General features: G+C 38.4%; 1 protein-coding gene across 5 annotated transcripts in view; it reads left to right on the forward strand.

Annotated features, from left to right (window-relative positions):
• Dram2 (DNA damage regulated autophagy modulator 2) overlaps positions 1 to 18,304 on the forward strand; it is a 28,594-nt gene extending 10,290 nt beyond the window's left edge. The window contains exons 5-10 of one of the 5 annotated variants that reach the window (NM_001025018.1): positions 7,952 to 8,019; positions 9,638 to 9,777; positions 14,072 to 14,249; positions 15,011 to 15,093; positions 16,324 to 16,416; positions 16,927 to 17,289. In NM_001025018.1, coding sequence (NP_001020189.1) covers positions 7,952 to 8,019; positions 9,638 to 9,777; positions 14,072 to 14,249; positions 15,011 to 15,093; positions 16,324 to 16,416; positions 16,927 to 17,037 — 673 coding nt within the window. In that variant the 3' untranslated portion in view covers positions 17,038 to 17,289. Of the gene's footprint in view, positions 1 to 7,951; positions 8,020 to 9,637; positions 9,797 to 14,071; positions 14,250 to 15,010; positions 15,094 to 16,323; positions 16,417 to 16,926 lie in introns of those variants that run through there. The other 4 variants (XM_006233123.5, XM_063282176.1, XM_039102706.2 and 1 more) reach the window with 4 other exon arrangements.
• Positions 18,305 to 19,828: the final 1,524 nt, after the last annotated feature.

A 19,828-nucleotide genomic window follows, 5' to 3' on the forward strand; every position in this document is an offset into this window, starting at 1 on the left:
AAAATAAAGTAAAAGTCCCTTCTTCATTCCTGAAGTTCGTTCCTGCCTCTGAAGGTGATTTAATGGCTTTCCTTCCAGCATTTGTTTAATGTATGATTTTAAAAGATTCTTCCTCCTGTTCTTTTTCTCTCTGTTAATATATTTTACTTAGTAATTTTCAGTTGTAAACATGAGTAATACCCCCCTCCTCTCTGGCTATTAGAAATCATGTGATAATAAAGGCCCCATTCTATAACTTTACATATTATACTGAACAATTGCAACAAACAATATTGAAATTTTGGTATATTTCTCTATGTGATATTGCTGAAAAAACACAAGGTAAGATTTTTAATTTGACACTGCCAAGTATGTTTATGCACTCACGAAGAGCACATGAGAAAACTAGTAACTATGAGTGGGTTCTAAGATACTGAAGTTTTAAAACATTTTTATAATGAAAAAGGAACTAAGTAGAGAGAGGAGGAGTTAGAGGAATTAAGTAGGCTTAGAGGTGGTGAAGACACGGTCACAGAGCCCAGCTGCCCCTGTGTTTTCATCTAAATGAATCTATCTAGAATATAGCTGAGGCCTTGAAACACCATCCTAGAGACACTGAATCAATTGCTTTTTATTTTACTTTTGCCCTTGTCTAAATAGTATCTTTTATTTTGTGTTTGCTGCAATTGTTTCACTTCCTCATTCACTAACTTACTGATGGATAACCTTTCTAACACAGAAAATGGCAAACTGTTAAAAAGTGATAAGCCAGAAGGTTTAGTGGAGCCATTAAAACTGTCAATGAAACTCTGACAAGTAAGTGCGCTTCAGAAGGGGTACCATGGCTGCGATTTCTATAATGCAGATATTACACAAAAGTCATACACAATTGGGTGCACTAAGAGATGCTTATAAAACCCCCAATTTTTTATGATTTCAAGCTTTTACTTCTGGCAATAATTTGACAAATGACCATCCTTGTTTTAGAGAAATGCATAGCTCAAGGACCAGACAATTCATTGTATCTCTGGAAGAAGGTGCATGTTTAAGATCGATGTGAGCCTGTTTGTCAGAATTTTTATTTCCCCTTCTGACAATTTGCTTTCTTGCATTTCAGAGCTTTCTGTAATGTAGGAGTTACTAAGTGCCTTTTGAGTGTTTCAGTTCTCCGCTGGTCTTCTGTGGTCTTTCCAGGCACTCTGGACACTTCACTTCTTCTGCTTTTTTTTTTTTTTTTTCCTAATGGTGATAACCCTGAGCTCTTTCTCTGACACAAGATATTTAAATTGTAGTATCATATTTCTCTTAGGCTCATTCCTTTGATATTCAAGATACATCATTAGCTTAAACTAAATATTCTGCCAAAGGATTTTTCTTTCAGTTTGTAGGTGCTATCTAAACTGTTACAGTCCAGAAGGATATAAGAAATGCAAACTTTATGTCAAAACAATTTATAAATACTGGTGCTTCAGATGGGATGCCAGCCATTGGGCTATGAGAAGATGCTCTAGATAGCAAAGGAAACAGAAAGTCCAGTGAAGAGGAAACCACACAATGGGAGAAAATCTTTGCCAGCAAGATATCTGATAGAGGATTAAAACCAAAATACGTAAGGGACTCACAAAATAAACAGCCAAGAATAATATAATTAAAAATAGGTGTGGATCTGAACAGAATTCAAAAGAAGAAATATAAAGTGACTAAGAAATGTTTCAACAGGTACTTGACATCCTTAGCAATTAGAGAAATGCAAATTAAAACTCCTTCGAAATTTCATCTTATACAAGCCAGATCAACTGACAGCAAATACAAGCAGGGATCTGGGGAAAGGAGAACCCACATTGCAGGGATCACAGGAGAATGCAGTACTCTGGAAATCTGTGTTTAGAATTCTTACAAAGCTAAAATCCATCTATGTGGCCCAGCTATACCATTCTATGAACTGTTTCCCAAAGGCCTCGACATCCTCTTCCGTATGTATTTTCTCAGCCATATTCACTAACTAGACTATTCACAGAAACTAGGAAAGTGAGCCAACCTACTCTCCTTCAGTTGAGGAATGAATAACGGATAATGCAGATGCACTAGAGAGTATTATTAGGCTGTAGTGAGATAAATGTTCAGGTAAATGGATCGAGCTGGAAAGGGTTATTTTGAGTTTAGTAACCCAGTCCCTGAGAAAATGGTGCATTTTCTCTCTCATCTGCAGTCCAAACACAAAGGATGTTTGAACAAGCCATATGGAATCATACTATTTCATGTTCACCTGAACTCACATAGAATATATACAACTTTATGTATATACCAATAAGTAGTTTAAATGAAAATTTGACACTTGGGGTGATAGAATTCTCCTTGCACCAGGCATAGAGGAACTAGCAAAAGCTTGAGTACTAGGTGTGAGAAGTTTCTTCTGTCCTGTTGATCAGGGGAATCCCAACAACTCTGCAAAGAGTGTAAACTGTTGCTGCCCTTGCTCTTGTTTGCCTCACAGAATTTGAAGGTCAGTCCCTATTGCTGAAGACACAAGCACTTTAAAAACAGGACTCAGATTTAAGCTGAGTCTGACCTTGAAACCTCCCTGAGGTCTAGCTTTCATAATGTTAGAATGTGCTTTGCAGCGGCCAGAGAGAAGTACAATTAATAGTCCTACCCAGTTGAGACGCCGAGTGGTGTTAAGCTGTAGGTGCAGTTGGGCCGGAGCCAGTCAAGATACCCGATGCTCTGGAAAAGTAAAGCCATTCGCAGCCCCTGAAATATGAGGGGATCAAAGTAGATACTGAAGATTCCTTCTAAGAAGGACCTGGGGCCTGATGTTGGAGAGTGCTTTGCTACTAGCCCAAGATCTGGTGTTGGAAGAGTAAGAGGAGGAAGGTAATGGCCACACAGACCAGTTCATGGGCTTTGAGAAAGACTCTGAAGGAGACTCTCAGGAGGCCAGACCCAGCTGGACTTCTCTATGGGCTTAGTGATGTCTGAGGGCAGCCAGGCACTAAGTGGTGAGAGAGAAGTTGAGCCAGCCAGGGATCCAGGGTTGTGTAGCCAGTCGCAGTCTTTCAATTGTGTGTGGGGCCAACAGGTGAGGGGCCATGTTGTGGGGCAGGAGGGCCGGGCGCCCCCTTCCTCCGTTGCCCTGACGGCTACTGGTCTCATGCCACCTCTGTGCCTTCATAGCCCACTACTGGAGCCAGCTAAAGCAGCACAGGCTGATGCACAGCGGGGAGAAGCCATTCCACTGTGGCCTCTGCCCCTACACCTCAGCCCAACTCTTCAACCTGATAAGAAACACCCGCACCTATACTGGTGAGAAGTCCTACCGCCATCCCCACTGCCCTTTGCCTGCACCAGCCTAGACAACCTAAGGCAGTATCAGCCCACCCACACAGGGCCTCCCACTCCTCCCTGCCCAATTTGTGACTTTCGATGCTATGCTCCATGACCAACCTCCCTGTCCCACAGAGCAGGAGAGGACAATGCCCCGGCGATCAGAAAGTGCTCTGACCCTGCCAGACTGGGCAGCTGCGGGGTGAAGGGGACGGTTTGTGTAGAACCGGACCAGAACCACTGTCAGAGCTACTGTTCCTTCTACCTGCCCAGGCTATGGACAAGAACCGGAGAAGGGTGAGGGCAACAGGTTAGGAACTGCCATGTGTGAACACTGTATGTGAGGAGAGACTGGAGGGGGTGCCAGTGGGAGACCCCAGGGCCCTAATGACAAAGGCTTTGCCTGTAGTCTATGCCCCTTTGCCATTTTACCCAAACCACCTGGCCCCGCACACGAAGACTCACAGTAGTGAAAGACTCTTCCGTTGTGCCCGCTGTCCATATGCCTCTGCTCATCTGGATAACCTGAAATGGCACCAGCAGGTCAACACAGAAAAAAAGCCCTACAAGTGCTCCCTCTGTCCATATGCCTGTGGCAACCTGGCCAACCTCAAGATCACGGTCACATACACTCTGGTGACAAACCTTTGCAACTACAGCTTCAACCAGAGCATGAACCCCAAATGTCATGTGCTGTGACATATGAGCGAGAAACCCTTCTGCACACCACAGGCCACTGGGACAACTACAAGTGTCATCAGAAGGTGCATGGCCATGGTGGAGCAGGAGGGCCTGGTCTCTCTGCCCCTGAGGGCTCTTCATACAGACTCACCTTGAACTAGGTTTTTACCTGGGGCCCTAGGAATTAGCCCTAAGCCTCCTGCATTTTATACAAATGGACTAGAAAACCACCCATCCCCCACCCCTGGTGGTCAGGGGCTTCACACAGACTTACTTAGGCTATATGGACCAGCCTAAATACCATGGTCAGGAGGCCATATAGACCAGGGGGCTTGTCTTTGCTCATATACCTGATAAGCTAAGTGATTAGGACCTTGGATACACCACCACCATTCCCAGGGTCCACCAGTGAGCTGATTGGGAACTGCCCAGCCTTTTACTGTTTTAACTTACTTCAGTGTTTTATGATAAAGGAAGCACTAACAAAGAAAAAGGAAAGACTAGAAACTTTGTCTTTTTAATCTTCTTAGTAGATAGTTTGAGGAAAAGGAAATGCAGTAATGCTCAATGGATGTCTCCACTTTTCAAGGCATCACCTCACATTTTATTTTATCCTTGTATTGATTCAGCAAAACTAGGATCAAATAAATTGTTCCAATTAGCAAATATAGGTTAAGGAACTTAAGAGAATGTATCCAAAGGTTACAGTTTTTAAATGATTTGTTTTCTATGTGGATCTGTTTAGTAGTCCATAGTGCTCTGGAGGATAGGAATATAAACAGATTCATTGCGTTCGGTGTGATAAGTTGTTTTGAGAAACCTGGACAGAGTTTTGCCAGTCACTGTCTACTAGAGTAATAACCCAAGATTAAGAGAGGACATTCAAACTGGATCCTAAATGTAACTTCCATGAATGTGGAGGTTTTGTCAGATTTGTATTCCATTCTATTCCTGTTCAAGAAATAACTGTGGTTTGAATGAAAGTGGCCCTCGAGGGTCCACAGGGAGTAGCACTGTTGGATGTGGCCTTGTTGGAGTGGGTGTGGCTTTGTTGACGGAATTACAGCACTAAGGATGGGTTTTGAGATTTCAGAAGCTCAAGCCAGATCAAGCGTTACTCTCTCTGTTGCCTGATGATCCAGACATAGAACTCTCAGCCCCTTCTCGATATGATGATAGACTAAACCTCTGAACCTATAAACAAGTCCCAAATAAATGCTTTCTTTTATAAGAGTTGCCATGGTCATGTTATCTCTTCACAGCAGTAGAAACCCAAGACAGAAGTTGGTACCAGGATCTAGAGTATTGCTGTGATAGTCTGGACTGTGCTTTTGTTTGGGGGGATATGGAATACTTTGGGACTTTGGACTGGAAAAGCAGTTGACCTGTAAGTCGGCCTTAATGGGCCATCCTAGTAGGGGCATGGAAGACAGCAATGCTGAGAGTGATTTGAACTGTGTGGCCCTGACTCCAGTGACATGTGACCTACAGATTGTTCTTCTGATATTTTGTTGAAGAATGTGCCTGCTTGCTGCCCCTGTCAAAAAACAAACAAAAAAAATCTGCCCAAGCCAAACCGAAGAAGTATGGATTAATAGCATCGGCATATGAGAGGTTTAGATAGCCTAATATGGACTACATTGCTTGGTAATTAATGGCTACACATCTATAATGAAAGGAAGCAAGAAAAAAATACAAAATGTACAAATTGAGGAGAAAAGGAGCACCAGAGAGTGTGAAGGACCTAAGTCCTTCATTCAAGTATATAAACAAATAAAAAAAAAAAAAAGATGGGAAAACCTAGGAGGAGACTAAGAAAGAATAAACTCAACTTCCTCCCTCATTTGTGATGGCTGAACGTTTTGCTTATTAATCTTGAAAGGTAAGTATAGATCAGAACAGGCACTGGCAGATCCCTTATTTCTTTAAATGTAGAAGTAGTAATTCTGCCTAGAGTTACATGTCCAGGTAATATAACTGTGACAGTAACATGTTGATGAAGTGACACAATGTGATGTTAATATGCAGGATTATTTCCAATTATATATTTGAATATAATATTAATGTCCTTTCGAATGTTTCAAATTTCCTCGGTCCAAATTCTGTAAATGCAAGTGAAATTAAAATGGACGTTTCTGGACTCACTGTGTAGTCCTGCATAGACTAAGAAAACTGACATAAGTGTCTATCTCTGGATCATCTCCCACCCCCTGAAGATTTATCAGGATGAATTTCCAGGACCCACCCACTCTCCTGGAGTTGCTGGGGTGGGTCTGATAGAAAGAAAGAGAGAGGCGGGGGAGGGAGGGAAAGGGAAAGGAAAGGAAAGCCTGAGGCTAAATGTAATACAGGGAGTAGTGACCTCTTGGCAAGATCCCACCCAGCTAAGTTTCCAATTTGTGGAAAGGAATTAAAGAAAAGTTTAAGGCAGAATGGAGTGAAGCATGCCTTTGATCCCAGCAGAACGCAGAAGCTGGCAGATCTACAGAGGCATTTCCAGGACAGCCAAGCTTAGGCAGGACAGGAAACCATCAAAACCAGGAAGCTGGTGAAAATTTTTTGAAAAAGTGGAACAATATTCCAGCTCCAGAATTGGGCAGCTTTGGCCATGTAGTTTAAGCTTTAGAGTCAAGGATACAAGAAGGGAGCTATGGAATCTTCCTCCATGATTAAGGAAACCCATTGAGGCCAGGTCTATGTCAGGGCTGTCCCTGCATGGAGGCCCAGAGAGGCCATTGTGTGAAGCTATGAAGGTGAAGACTGGATTGCCTTGGAGATGCTAAGATGTTAGAGATGCCAGAGCCAAGGAGAGCTGCTAATGGAGCAAAACCTGCCCAAGAGAAAGAAATGTGTTGCAGTCAACAAAGCTAAAAGGAGTAGTAGATCTGAAGAACACTTTCACATCAGGCTTGGAGGTGCAGTGTTTGAAGTTTGCCCAGCTGGATTTCAGTCTTGGTTCAGGCTATGTATCATTATGCTCCTTTCCTCCCTTTGGAAAGGTATGTCCTGTGCCATTGTATGTTGGAATTATGTGATCTACTTTTTGACTTTACATGTTAAAAATAAAAATCTCTTTATAGTTAAGAGATTGCACAGATCTCAGAAGAGACTTTGACCTTTGGACTTTTTAACAATTTTGATACTGAAATAGACTATAGGGATACTTAAGGTTGGACCAAATGAGTTTTCAGTATGATACACTACAAGCTTATGGGAGACACGGAGTGGAATGTTGTGGTTTGAATGGAAATGGCCACCTTAGACTCATAGAGAGTGGCACTGGTGGTTTTGTTAGAGGAATTGTGTCACTGGGAGTAGGCATTAAGGCTTCAGAAGCTCAAGCCAGGTCAGTGTCACTCTTCCTGCTACCTGCCCATCCAGATGTAGAACTCTCAGCTCTTACCATTGATGATAACAGACTAAAACTCTGAACTGTAAGCCAAACTCAATTAAATGTTTTTCTTTGTAAGAGTTGCCTTGGTAATGTCTGTTCACAACAATAGAAACCATAAGACAATAACTAATGAATGGTGTTTGATAAGTATTTTTAGTGATCAATATATGGACAGATGTTAATTGAAGAACAGGCTGTCCATAGTGAGTACAGAGAGAGAAGAGCTATGAAGAGGGCAGTGCTGCTTAAGGAATACTGTGATGAAGCTGATACACTGATTTTTTTATGGACTTAATTTTGGGTAAATACACAATATACTATTAACATATAGAGTATAATCTGTTTTAAGTTGGTTTGTGTTGATTTCTGCTGTGTGGAAATGAAAAACATTTGATATGACAAGAAAGGGATGGGCAAATATTTAAAACTCAAGGTCTGTTCTCTTTATGAATATATGTGTATATATTAATATATATGGGTCAAGTTCAGGGCTTTTAAAGGCTAAAGGATCTTAGAATAGTTCTTGTTATGGAGGGTATCTAGTGTAAGAACTCTGCATACTGTGTCTTTCAGCGACACTGGGACAATGCCTCCTGAAAGGTGCCTCTTTGGAGTAATGCTGAATATCGCTGCCGTTTTAGGTAGGTAATGGAAGTAGGAGTGGTTTTCGCACACAAAATGAAGAGTCAAGTTGCAGATTTATTCTTTAAATGTTGTATCACTACTTATTTTCTAGTAATACTTGATAATATATTATTACTATATTATAGATTATAATTATGTTAATAAAAAATGAAAAGGAAAAAGAAAGAAAACTCTTGGTTATATTGCTGCCTTGCAAAGGAGGCCGGTTAGGGGGAAGCTCAGGTAGAAATGCTAAGTTACAGAAATACACTTTGAAGAAATATGTATATGGCAATATTAGACTTCTTAGCTAAACATAAGTTGCAAGGGCAACTAAATATTCCTTAGAGCCTTAGGTAGATTAATTAAACAACTAGTGATATCAAGAATTGAAGGAAAAACTGACCACAGCTAAATTCTTTCATGATAAACAGTTTAAAAGTTTAAGAGTAGAAATGGAATTGTGTCTTCATTTTTGGTTAATAATCTCATGCCACAGAACCTACCATACTCTACTATGAGCCTAACTTTTGTTAGTTTAATAAAGTATTTAATAAAAAATAATATGATCCCTTAAAATAATTTTATCCATCAATTCAATATAAACTATTTGCTTGCATGAAAAGAGAAACTAGAGCTATCAAGATGGCTCCAGAAGTAACAATACTTGCTTACGAGCCTAAAGAACTTGAGTTTAATCCCCAGAGCGCATTTGGGGAAGGAGAGAATGAGTTGTCAAAAGCCGGTTAGTGACTTACATACTCTCCCCTCTCTCCCCTCTCCCCTCTCTCCCCTCTCCCCTCTCTCCCCTCTCTCCCCTTTCTCCCCTCCCCCCTCTCCCTCTCTCCTCCCCTCGTCCCTCTCCCTTCTCCCCCTTCCCCCCCTCTCTCTGACACATATACATACACAAATAATTCATAAATAAATTGAAAAACTAGAAGTTAGGAAAAATAATTTGTAAACATGTTTTCTATTTACACTCATCAAAAACATGTCTATAAAACACTTACCTGCCATGTTTATTATACTTCTAAGTTGTCTGGCAATAACTCTTCAGGAGAAAATTTGATTTGGTCCTTCCTTGAAACATGAGTATGTAAAGCAGGATCTGGTTTCTTTTGTAATTACTGCTGTGTTTGCTTGAGCCTACTATGATAACATAAAACAGTATGAGAATGAGGAGGAGCGATTTTGTTGGTTTTTCCTATGCGTGTCCCATCCAGGTTCTACTAATGACTTTGATGCTGATCCTAAAAATATTGTAGGTTTATTATAATAAGAGTATTATGAGAGCTTTCCTCAGAAAAGATCAAAATTACTTTCTAAGTTTTATAATAAGCAGTTGTAGACATGAGGACCATGGAAAGTAAATGGTTTACTCAGACAAATGGGGGGATTCAAGTAGTTCTATGGTGTGATTATAAAAAAAATTCTTTAAAATTCATAGGTGTGCCTCTCTCTCTCTCTCTCTCTCTCTCTCTCTCTCTCTCTCTCTCTCTCTCTGCATTCAAGTTAATGTTAAAAAGACTGTCTGTTTCTGTGTTTCTGGGTAGCTGACCTTTGTGAACACTTCACAGACACGTTAGTCCCTTGGTTACTCATTACTTTGCTGTTTTTCAAATTTTCTCGTCCCAGGCATTGCTACTATCTATGTTCGTTACAAGCAAGTTCATGCACTGAACCCTGAAGAGAACCTTATCATCAAATTAAACAAGGCTGGCCTTGTACTTGGGATACTGAGTTGTTTAGGACTTTCTCTTGTGGCAAATTTCCAGGTTTGTCTTTTAACCCAGTGTGAGTATTGGTCTGACATGTTTGGATATCTGTAGTAAACGGAAATCTGAGGTCCTCAGTCATGTGCTGTCTTTGTCTCTGCAGCTGACAAAACTCAGCTCTATCAGTTGAACCTTGTGAAACCGCCGTTTTCTCTATTAGGAAAGCTCGTATTTAGTGATCTAAATAAACAAGTTATTAGCACTGTTTTTTGGGTACTCGGGACAGTAACTTATAGGCGTCATTATATACTTAATTACTTCAAGATCAGCCAGAACTGATACAGAAAATAAATAATAGGTTGTAGATGTACACTTTGTTTTGTGTGTAATATGCCTGATGAATCATAATCATTTAGCCCGTGTTCTTGTTTGTAATCAAGGATTCCTGTACGTGTGGTAGGATGAGAGAATCTCTTCCTTTTCCAGCTTTGTCTTTAAAAAACATAAAGGCTGGCCACCATCCATGCTTTAGGGCACAAATGTCTTCCTGATCCTGCTGGCTAACACAGCAGAAAAGATACAAAGATCTTACCTCTTCCTTAACATTTTTAACCTATTCGAAAATTATTATTAAGTAACATTTATTAAAGAACGGCTTAGAAAGACTTTCTTGAAGACCATCTTTATAGAAAAAAGGATGCCTGCTACAGGATTATTTTAGTAGGGAAGAGAAATTGTTCTCAACTTTGAAAAAGTAGGGTAAAAACATGTATCACCAAAAAGCAGAGAGAGGCTCAGGGGATGGAAAATTCCTAATGGAAAACATGAGAGATAAGAAGTTATATTGGCTGTTATTTAAGATACTTAGGTTGATTTAGGCAGGATTTTTTCTTTCTTCTCTGTAGAGATGAACCTTGAATCCCAGAAATCAGGCCCAGTTGGCAGTAGCTCAGAGAAACCTAAGTAGTGTTTGGTCAAGGAGAAAGCCTTGCTCACACAGCAACAAATCATCATTTAATGATTTTCATTTGCTGGAAGTATGAAATGAGAGTTGTCAAAAACTAAGTGAAGTTTTGCTGGGCACTAGCATCAAGAAGCACAATAACCTTGTGCCATGGAGAGAGAACTAAAGTTGTGCAGGGCTGGTTAGTAGTGAGTGTTATAAATTGAACTCTGCTTCCCCTAGTCAATTTCTATAGTTCAGTATTAAAAGTGTCACAGATAATTTTTAGGGGATAGATTTAGATTCTTTGTTATTTTGTACACTACTTAGTACATGCAAGCTCTCATTTACTTAGGAATTTTTTGAGAGACATTGAAGGTGCTACAAAGGTTGAGGGAAAGATCTCTTATATGGTCCTTGTTTTCAAGGGGAAGCCCAATAATTATAATCATATGGTATTTGAAACTTTAATTTAATGTACACTGAATACAATTGTACAATGTATATGTAATTTTCCAAAAAAGGAATAATGGGAAGTAAGGGTTCTCAGTGCCACTTAGAAAAATGTTTCCCTTGTGTGAGAGTTATCCTTCTGGAGATTCAGAAGGTATTAGTAAGTAGGGAGATACGGGTTACCTTTCTAGGGTTTTCATTTGAAGAATGAATTTCATGAATTGGATAGCTTTAAGAAGAAACAGTCTGTCAAAGGCAAAGGTGTCAGTAGGGCTGGTTCTCTTCCATGCTCGCCTATAGTGCTGCTGGTCCAGAGCTTCTGTAATTCATCCTAAGGGTGTTCAGTAACCTTAAGTTCTTTTCCTAGTATCCAAAATTATGAAACTAGATATAGAAATAAGCTGAAGATTTGTTTTTTAATATCTTGTTTATTTATAAGAATAAAACTGATAGCTACACATGTATATTGCATATTATTTTTAATTGAAAATAATTTTCTGATCACAACTTCCCCTCCATCATCTCCTAGGTCCTTTCTACTCCAACTACCTAACTCCACAACTTCTTTCTCTCTTTAGAAAACAAACAGGCAAAGAATATTTTTTTTTAAAAAAGGAGCAAAAGAACCAGAATAAAACAAAACCACCAACAAACAAAAAACAAATGTGCACACGTGTGCGCGTGCATACACACACACACACACACACACACACACACACACACACACACACACACATTAAACATAGAAAAACCATTTTAACACAAAAGTAGGACCAATAAAGTTAAAAATGCCCTAACGAAGCATTGTGGAATGAAAACAAGCACCAGAATTACCATTGGGTTTGATTTGTGTTGCTCATCTATTGCCTGTCCTTACATGTGCTTTGTATACCCAGCAGAGACTCCATTGGGAAATGTTCTCCTTTGTGAGAAGTTGTTCACTTCACACAGCTTTGTGGTCAGTGATGGGGCCTCATGTCCATTTCCACTCTCAGTGCTAGAACCTCCTCTGGCTTGAACCTGGCCAGGTCCTGTGCATGCTGCCAGTTTCTGTGAGCTCATCCGCATGCCAGCTCTGTTATGTCTGGAAAGCACTGTTCCCTCAGTGTTCTTCATCTCCTGACTCTTACTCTCTTTCTGCCTCCTCTTTCACTTGACTCCCTGAGTCCTGAGGGAAGGAGTTTGATGAAGGCATTCCATTTAGAACTTAGTGTTCCAAGGTTTCTTACTCTGCATAATAGTTCCCATCTTCTTCAGGAAGAAGGTTCTCTGATTATAGCTGAGTGAGACCCTGGCCTATGAACATAGCATAATGTCATTAAAAGTCATTTTATTGCTATGTCCCTTTAGTAGAACAATAAATAGTACTTGGTTTTCCCCTAGGTCTATGACCTATATAATCTCAGGGTCTTGGCCACTCAGGCATGGGTTCCATCTCATAATCAGCTAGTGGTTGGTTACTCCTCCAACTTCTGTACCACTATTGGACCAGCATATCTTACAGGCAGATCACCATTGTACAATTAAGTACTTGCAGACTAGAAAGTGGAGGAAATGGCTCTAGTTAGGCAACAGCATGGCTTCTCTGTGTTCGGTGAGATTTGTAAGTGTTGTCTTCAGCAATAAGGCCTAACCATCATTTTGTAGAGAGCAACCAATAGCTTTGGCAAGATCCTGAGTTGCTTAGAGGTTCTTGTGGGGCCCTTTTGACCTACAGCTCAATTAGATGTAACTCATTCCTGCCACTGGAAGTTTTGCTTGTGGCTTTGTATCACCCCTGTTACTGCAGTAGGTTTCCATAAGACCCCTCATATAACTTTGAGTGATCTCTGTCTGTCCTTACCCTCCTTTTTTCCTTCCCATTTCCACTTCATTTTATATGCCTCTATTTCAAGTTTTAATATGTTCTCTCCACTCTTTTTTACTTTTTACCACAAATGTTTTGCTGAGTAAACTATATACTGACATTAATTGGGCTATGCCTATATTTAGTTTTATCAGATTCAAGCAATTAGTTCTCTCTCTCTCTCTCTCTCTCTCTCTCTCTCTCTCTCCTTTTGAAAAGGGAAATGGAATGGATGCCTTTGAAAAATCAAAATCTCTGATTTCTCTACATTGAGAATCAACTGTAGAAGTTAACTGAGAGATAGCAAATCAACTGGATTTGTAGATTGCTGAAAACTGAACCATGCCTTCCCTTTGTTCTCTTAATCATTATGATCCCCCTGTGCCAAGTACTGGCCAAAAAGAAATGCAAACACTACCAACGAAAACACAAGACAAACAAAAACAGTGATTCAACTAAAGTTTAGTTTTAAACATTGATTGTAGAAATTGAGATTGCTGGTTGTCTCTTTTAATCAGTGTAACATATAATGTTGGAAATTAAATGTAAGTAAATAAAGGCAACATAATAGCTTATAATAGTCTCTGTGGAATGATCAGTACAAACTATTAATGATCCCTGTGGCATAATCAATACCTACATAGTGCCCTGGAGACCTTAAATTACATTTAAACTGTCTTCCCTGCTATCCCAGATCTCTCCGTGTTAACCTTCTTATTCCTATTTAGTATTACCACTGCTACTTTTCCATGGAATGCCCTTATTTCTGAGGTTTATTATTATTTTTGTACATCTTCACTAGACTATAAACTATGAGAACTGAGTGTCTATTTCATTCATTTACATATTAATGACTTTAAAACCTGCCTGACACCTAATAGATCCCAATAAAAATGTTAAATAAATGAAACAAAATATATGGACACTTGTTACCATTTTTATTGTTGGCAAATGAAGTCATCTGGTATCACTGTAATCTTTTTATGCTTTGGGGAAGTAATTTGTGCAATCTCTACTTAGCCCTAGTGAATTATCTGGCTTATGCTTTTAAATGATACACTGTCAATGTGTTCTTTGTTTTTCTCATTGACCGACTTTTTTCTGCTTCTCAGAAATCAGCACTATTTATTGTTCATGTATGTGGAGCTGTCCTTGCCTTTAGTATGGGCTCATTTTACATGTTTGTTCAGACCATCCTTTCCTACCAAATGCAGCCCAAAATTCACAGCAAACAAGTCTTCTGGGTCCGACTACTATTGGTTATCTGGTGTGGAGTAAGTGCACTTAGCAGTATCCTTTGTTGTAATGTGTGTGCATGTATGTGTGTGTGTATTTTATCTACACTTATGTAAGTGCACCATGTGCATACCTGGTAGCCAGTGCTATCAGAAGAGGGTATCAGATACCATGGAATTGAATGTGGATGCTAGGAACCCAATGTAGGTCATCTGCAAGAGCAACTTGTGTTCTTAACTGTTGAGGCATTGCTCCAGCTCCCCCAGTCCCTTTAAAGTCACCCTCGATTTAAGGACATTGTTCATTGGTACATGAAATTCAGTCTGAGATTAACTAACTGAGCTAGGAAAAAACATAATGTTTGGCATAGTTATACTTCAAAGAAAGCAAGGACGAATTATTATGCTCACTTCAAAAAATTATTCGGTAGAAATTTATGGTAGAGCTGCTAATTTTTGAGTAAAGAGAAAAGGACATGCAGCCACGTAGCAGAATGTAGGTTAAAATAACAGGTCATCTTTAGTAATGATCAAGTCAGAGTAGACCCTAGCTGTATGGCCAAGGCATTTATTTGAGTCTGAGTCTTACTCTTTGAGCATGGGGCTGGGAGAAAGAAACATTTACTGGTTACTCTGGATAGATCTTTAGTTTTAGGACTGTCCATGACATTAATTCTTTAAAGAAATAGGATTGGACCATAGTAATAAAAGCTAGCCTTTAAAGTTAACATTTAAAATGATTTGTTATTGTTGCAATGTGCAAGTTTTAACCTTCAGGTCTCTGAGAGTCTTCCTTGACTTACTTTTTTTTTATAGTGATGACTTGCTCATCAATTTTGTACAGTAGTGACTTTGGTGCTGATATAGTACAGAAACTACACTGGAACCCAGAGGACAAAGTAAGACCTTAAGATCTATAAAATATATAAGTGAGCGTGTGTGTTTGTGTGTGTGTAATTATTTTAAAGATTTATTTTTTAAATTTATTATCACTTCATGTGTCTGCATCCTGTATACATGGATGTGGATGCCTGCAAAGGCCAGAAGAGTGCGTTGAATTCCTCGGAGCTATATTAACAGGTGGAAACAACTGCCCAACATGGAAACTGGGAATAGACCTCGTTCCTCTTGAAAAGCAGCAAATGCTCTTAACTATTGAACCATCTCTCCATACCCTACTGAATTAATGTTGTAAATTAGTATACAAACTCTAAAAATAGCCGTACAGAGAATATCTGTGTACTGTATGGATATATCATGTTAGTTAAAAAGCCTATGGCCCGAGGCTTAGGTAGGAAACAGAGGTGGGACATCAGGAGAGAGTTAGGATTGTGGGATTGTGGAATAGAGTCAGGCACGGAGATAGGTCCGGGATAATAGGAAGAGATGGACAAATGTAACCTGAGCACAGGTAACCTCCCATGTGGCAGAATATAGGTTAAAGTAAACATGCTATCTTTATTTATGATCAAGTCAGAGTAGACCCTAGCTGTATGGCCAAGGCATTTGTAAATATATTTGAGTCTGACTCTTATTCTTTGAGAATGGGGCTGGGGGAAAGAACCAGGGCCTAACATCAACAAATAGCCTTTATGAAAGTTTCTTATGATTATCCTTGAGCTTCCTGGTGTCATTTTATGAATTTTATTCAGATGCATGCTGTGTGCATGCATGTGTGTGTGTGTGTGTGTGTGTGTGTGTGTGTGTGTGTGTGTGTAGGTAAGTGGGTGGGAGTATTTGTTTTTTTCATTTCATTCAGTGGTCTGATTGACCTTAAATTTGCCATCTCCCATTTTCGTAAGTAAGGATGACAGATGTTGATTTATGAATCTTGTGGTGGAGGGGCGGGGTGGCTCTATAACTCCTTGGTTATAGAATGTACATTCTATTTTGTCTTGGTTATTTAGTAGAAATTATATTTGTTGTAAGTGAAACAAAGATATCTACTATCTACTAGGAGAGACTCCTAGTAACTACTGCAGTTCTCAAAACATGTTCAAAAATCAAGGGATGATTTTCAAAAGGAAGATTGGTCTATAACAATTTGATGTTTCTTAATTTAAGAACTAACATAAATTACTTGAATAGGATGTAACAAAGTGTCCTTTATGTTTTCTCTTTAACTACAGGGTTATGTGCTTCACATAGTTACTACTGCAGCAGAATGGTCTATGTCATTTTCCTTCTTTGGATTTTTCCTGACTTATATTCGTGATTTTCAGGTAATAAAATAGTTTCAATTCTGTTCAGTAGAACTTTCTTCATGCAGAATAACAGAATATTTCACTGACAGATTCCCTGTTCGTTTTGAAAATTAGCATTTTAAAATCTGGCACCAAAGAAAGGGATATAAGAAAAGTAACTTCTGGTGAAATTGTTCCTGGATTTGAGGAAGTTGTGTGTTGCAAGTAAAGCTTCAGCCTTGATAATGGAGTTGCAAAGCATATCTGAAGAAATTTTGCAATCTTTGTTTACTTACCTAGACCCAGCCCTAACACATAGCTTTACTAGGGGGAAAAGACCCTACAAAAGAAAATTAGGAAACTTAGTGAGGCAAGAACATAGTTTTACCATGTCACTGGGTGCTCAGGATGGTGCCTATGGCAGTGACTTCCTATTCCCTGTAAGATCAATTTGTTTCTCTGACTAAATAAGGGATTCTGTGGAACATAGTGAAAAGATAGTCTCTCATAAGAGAAAACTTCTTTATATAATTTTCTTTTCTGTTCCAGAAAATTACTTTACGGGTGGAAGCCAATTTACATGGATTAACCCTCTATGACACTGTTCCTTGCCCTGTTACCAATGAAAGAACACCATTGCTTTCCAGAGATTTTCAATGAATGGATAAACATCTTCTGTGATGATTGTGATTCTCAGGGACTGAGAAAAGATGCATAAAAGTTGCTTATTATACTGTGAAAATTTGAATCAGTTAATCAAGGTTGACAGTGATATAATAATGAAAGATGATATCAAAAGAAGTGTAATAAGCCATCTGATAAGTTTTCTTAAAGGATGTTGTTAAGAAGACTATCTAAAAACATTATGTATAGACTTTTTTATAATCCAGAAAATAAAACCAAAGGATAACACCATTGTAGTGTTTGCTACCTTATCAAAGAAAGCCTGAAGTACATCAAGTAGTCTCTATGCTTGGTCTGAAACATGTTGTTATTTTAAAAGCATCTTTTGTTAGCAGTAATTTTATGAGAGACATATTCCATGGCCCACAGTAATCAGCATTGGTCAGCAAATCATTTAGAATCAGGGCTTAAAACTGAAGTTTTACTATATTAATACTTTTCTTATGAGAGACATATTCCATGGCCCACAGTAATCAGCATTGGTTAGCAAATCATTTAGAATCAGGGCTTAAAACTGAAGTTTTACTATATTAATACTTTTCTTATAGTGCTTAAAAATGTGCTGCTGCTGCTGCTGCTGTTATTGTTGTTGTTGTTATGGAATCTCCTCTGTAAATAGGAGCCTGCCTGAAATCATCTGAGATCTTTGGTGGCTTAAATTTTCCTCCCTACACCCCACCCGCAACAAACACGAAATCAATGGGTATTTATTTGATTCTGGCCACTTTAATATTAACAGATTTATCATATATGCTTATAATAATTTCATCATGTCTGGTCTCTGAGATTAGACTTTTTAATTGCCAGTGAAAGAGAGAAAGATTATTTGCAAATATGCTACCATGTTGTTCTTTATAAAATAAAAGTTAAGGTTGATGACATTGCTCAGTACGTAAATCACTTGCTGCCAACCCTGACTATCTGAGTTCAATATGTAGAATCCACATAGTGGAATCTTGACTTCCATATGTATATATACATACACAATAAATAAATGGGATAATAGAGATGAACAGCAATGTTCCTAAATAAGATTGTAAAGTCTGTAAACAAAAGGAGATATGATTAGTAACATAAAAACCACTCATTAAAGTTAGGGTCTTTGATTTTTCATTTAGAGAAATTTGTAATTAGTAGTAAAATTAGTTTTGAGCAGATATTTAGCCTATTTATTGGAATATGATCTTTTTAAAACCTAGATCTGAAGAAGAGACTGAAATCCAAAATAAAAATCTGAATCTTTTTCTGTTGTCATGCAAATGATTATGAAGTTTCAATTTAGATCTCTGTGTAGATAAAAGATGGTTTCTAGATGCCTACTAGGATTAAAAAGAAGGAAATACTGACCTGAATAATATCCAGGGTCAAATTAGTTTGTAAAATAATCCTTGTTGAATACTAACATAGTTTATATTTTTAGAAGAAATGGGGCTGAAACCAGAAGAAAAAATGGTAAGAAAAAGTTTAAAATATATCAAGAAGTAATTTAAGGAAAACTGTTTAAATGGTGAAGCTGCAGACTTCAATTATAAGTTGTTGAATGCTAAACTCAGTAACAATATTTGAAAATGATTTAGATTAATAGAGAAATAGAGTATCTATGAGAAATTACAGTCAACAAGGGAGACATTTAGTGATTGATGTTATTACTAGAAAAAAATGCATACAAATCATGATTAAGCCCTTAAAAAAAAGCATGATATAACGGCATATGAAAAATACCTTTCCCTGTAGTTTCTCTCTACCAAGAAGTCCAGATATGAAGTATCCATGGTATTATGCGAAGTAAATAAAATAAGGAATAATTCATAAAGTCCATGAAAGCAAATGTGGAGAAGGCAGTTAAGAGAGGAACATAGACTTGCTAAAATTATCCCTTCTCAGAATATTAACCTTAGAGATAGAGTTTACAATATAGTGATCTAAAGTGAAAATTATTATTTTGAAGGTATTTAAATTCTGCTAGTTAACATTCATCCTTTGAAGTAAGCAAGACAGAAAATCTGAGTAGGATCAAAGGAAGGATTGTAAACCAAGAAAGCATGGCATATTGCTTCCTAACCTAAAGTCTGAAATGATCCCTTGCCAATTCTGCCAAAGACAGATACAAAGTAACAGATGAAAGAGGTTTTTTTTTTTTTTTTTTAATTTTCAGTATTGCATTGGAGAATACTTCCAAGTATTTAGGTTATACATAAAACTAAATTGTTCTTTTAAAAAAGAAAACACACAGTCAACTGTGGTCTAAAAACATTAAATGAAAAATACCAGAACTCCACAATTGGTAAGATTTACTTGAATCATTTAATGAAATCTTTTTTTTTGCATTTTTATTCTACTTTATTCTTTTTTAAAAAAATTTTAATTAATTTATTTATTTTTACTCTCCAAATTTTATTCCCTTCCCCGCCCACCTCACCAGACCTCTAAACTCCCTGGGGCCTCCAGTCTCTTGAGGGTTAGGTGCATCTTCTCTGACTGAATCCAGATCCAGTAGTCCTCTGCTATATATGTGTTGTTGTAAAATTATAAAAATAAAATGGCTTTCTTTTATCCCACTAGGTCTGGCACTACAGTGCCCCAAGATATCTGCTAGATATCTTGCCAGAAACACACATCCCAACTCCATGGCGGCCCAGTGTCTCTGCTGCCACACATTCTCCCAAAGTCAAATAGCCACAAGAAAGAACATATGACCCAATGACCTCTGATCCCATTGATAAGATATAATTGCGTACCTAAACATACAAAGTCCTGTACATGTCCA

Source organism: Rattus norvegicus, chromosome 2 (assembly GCF_036323735.1).
Source record: "Rattus norvegicus strain BN/NHsdMcwi chromosome 2, GRCr8, whole genome shotgun sequence".
Lineage (NCBI taxonomy): Eukaryota > Metazoa > Chordata > Mammalia > Rodentia > Muridae > Rattus > Rattus norvegicus.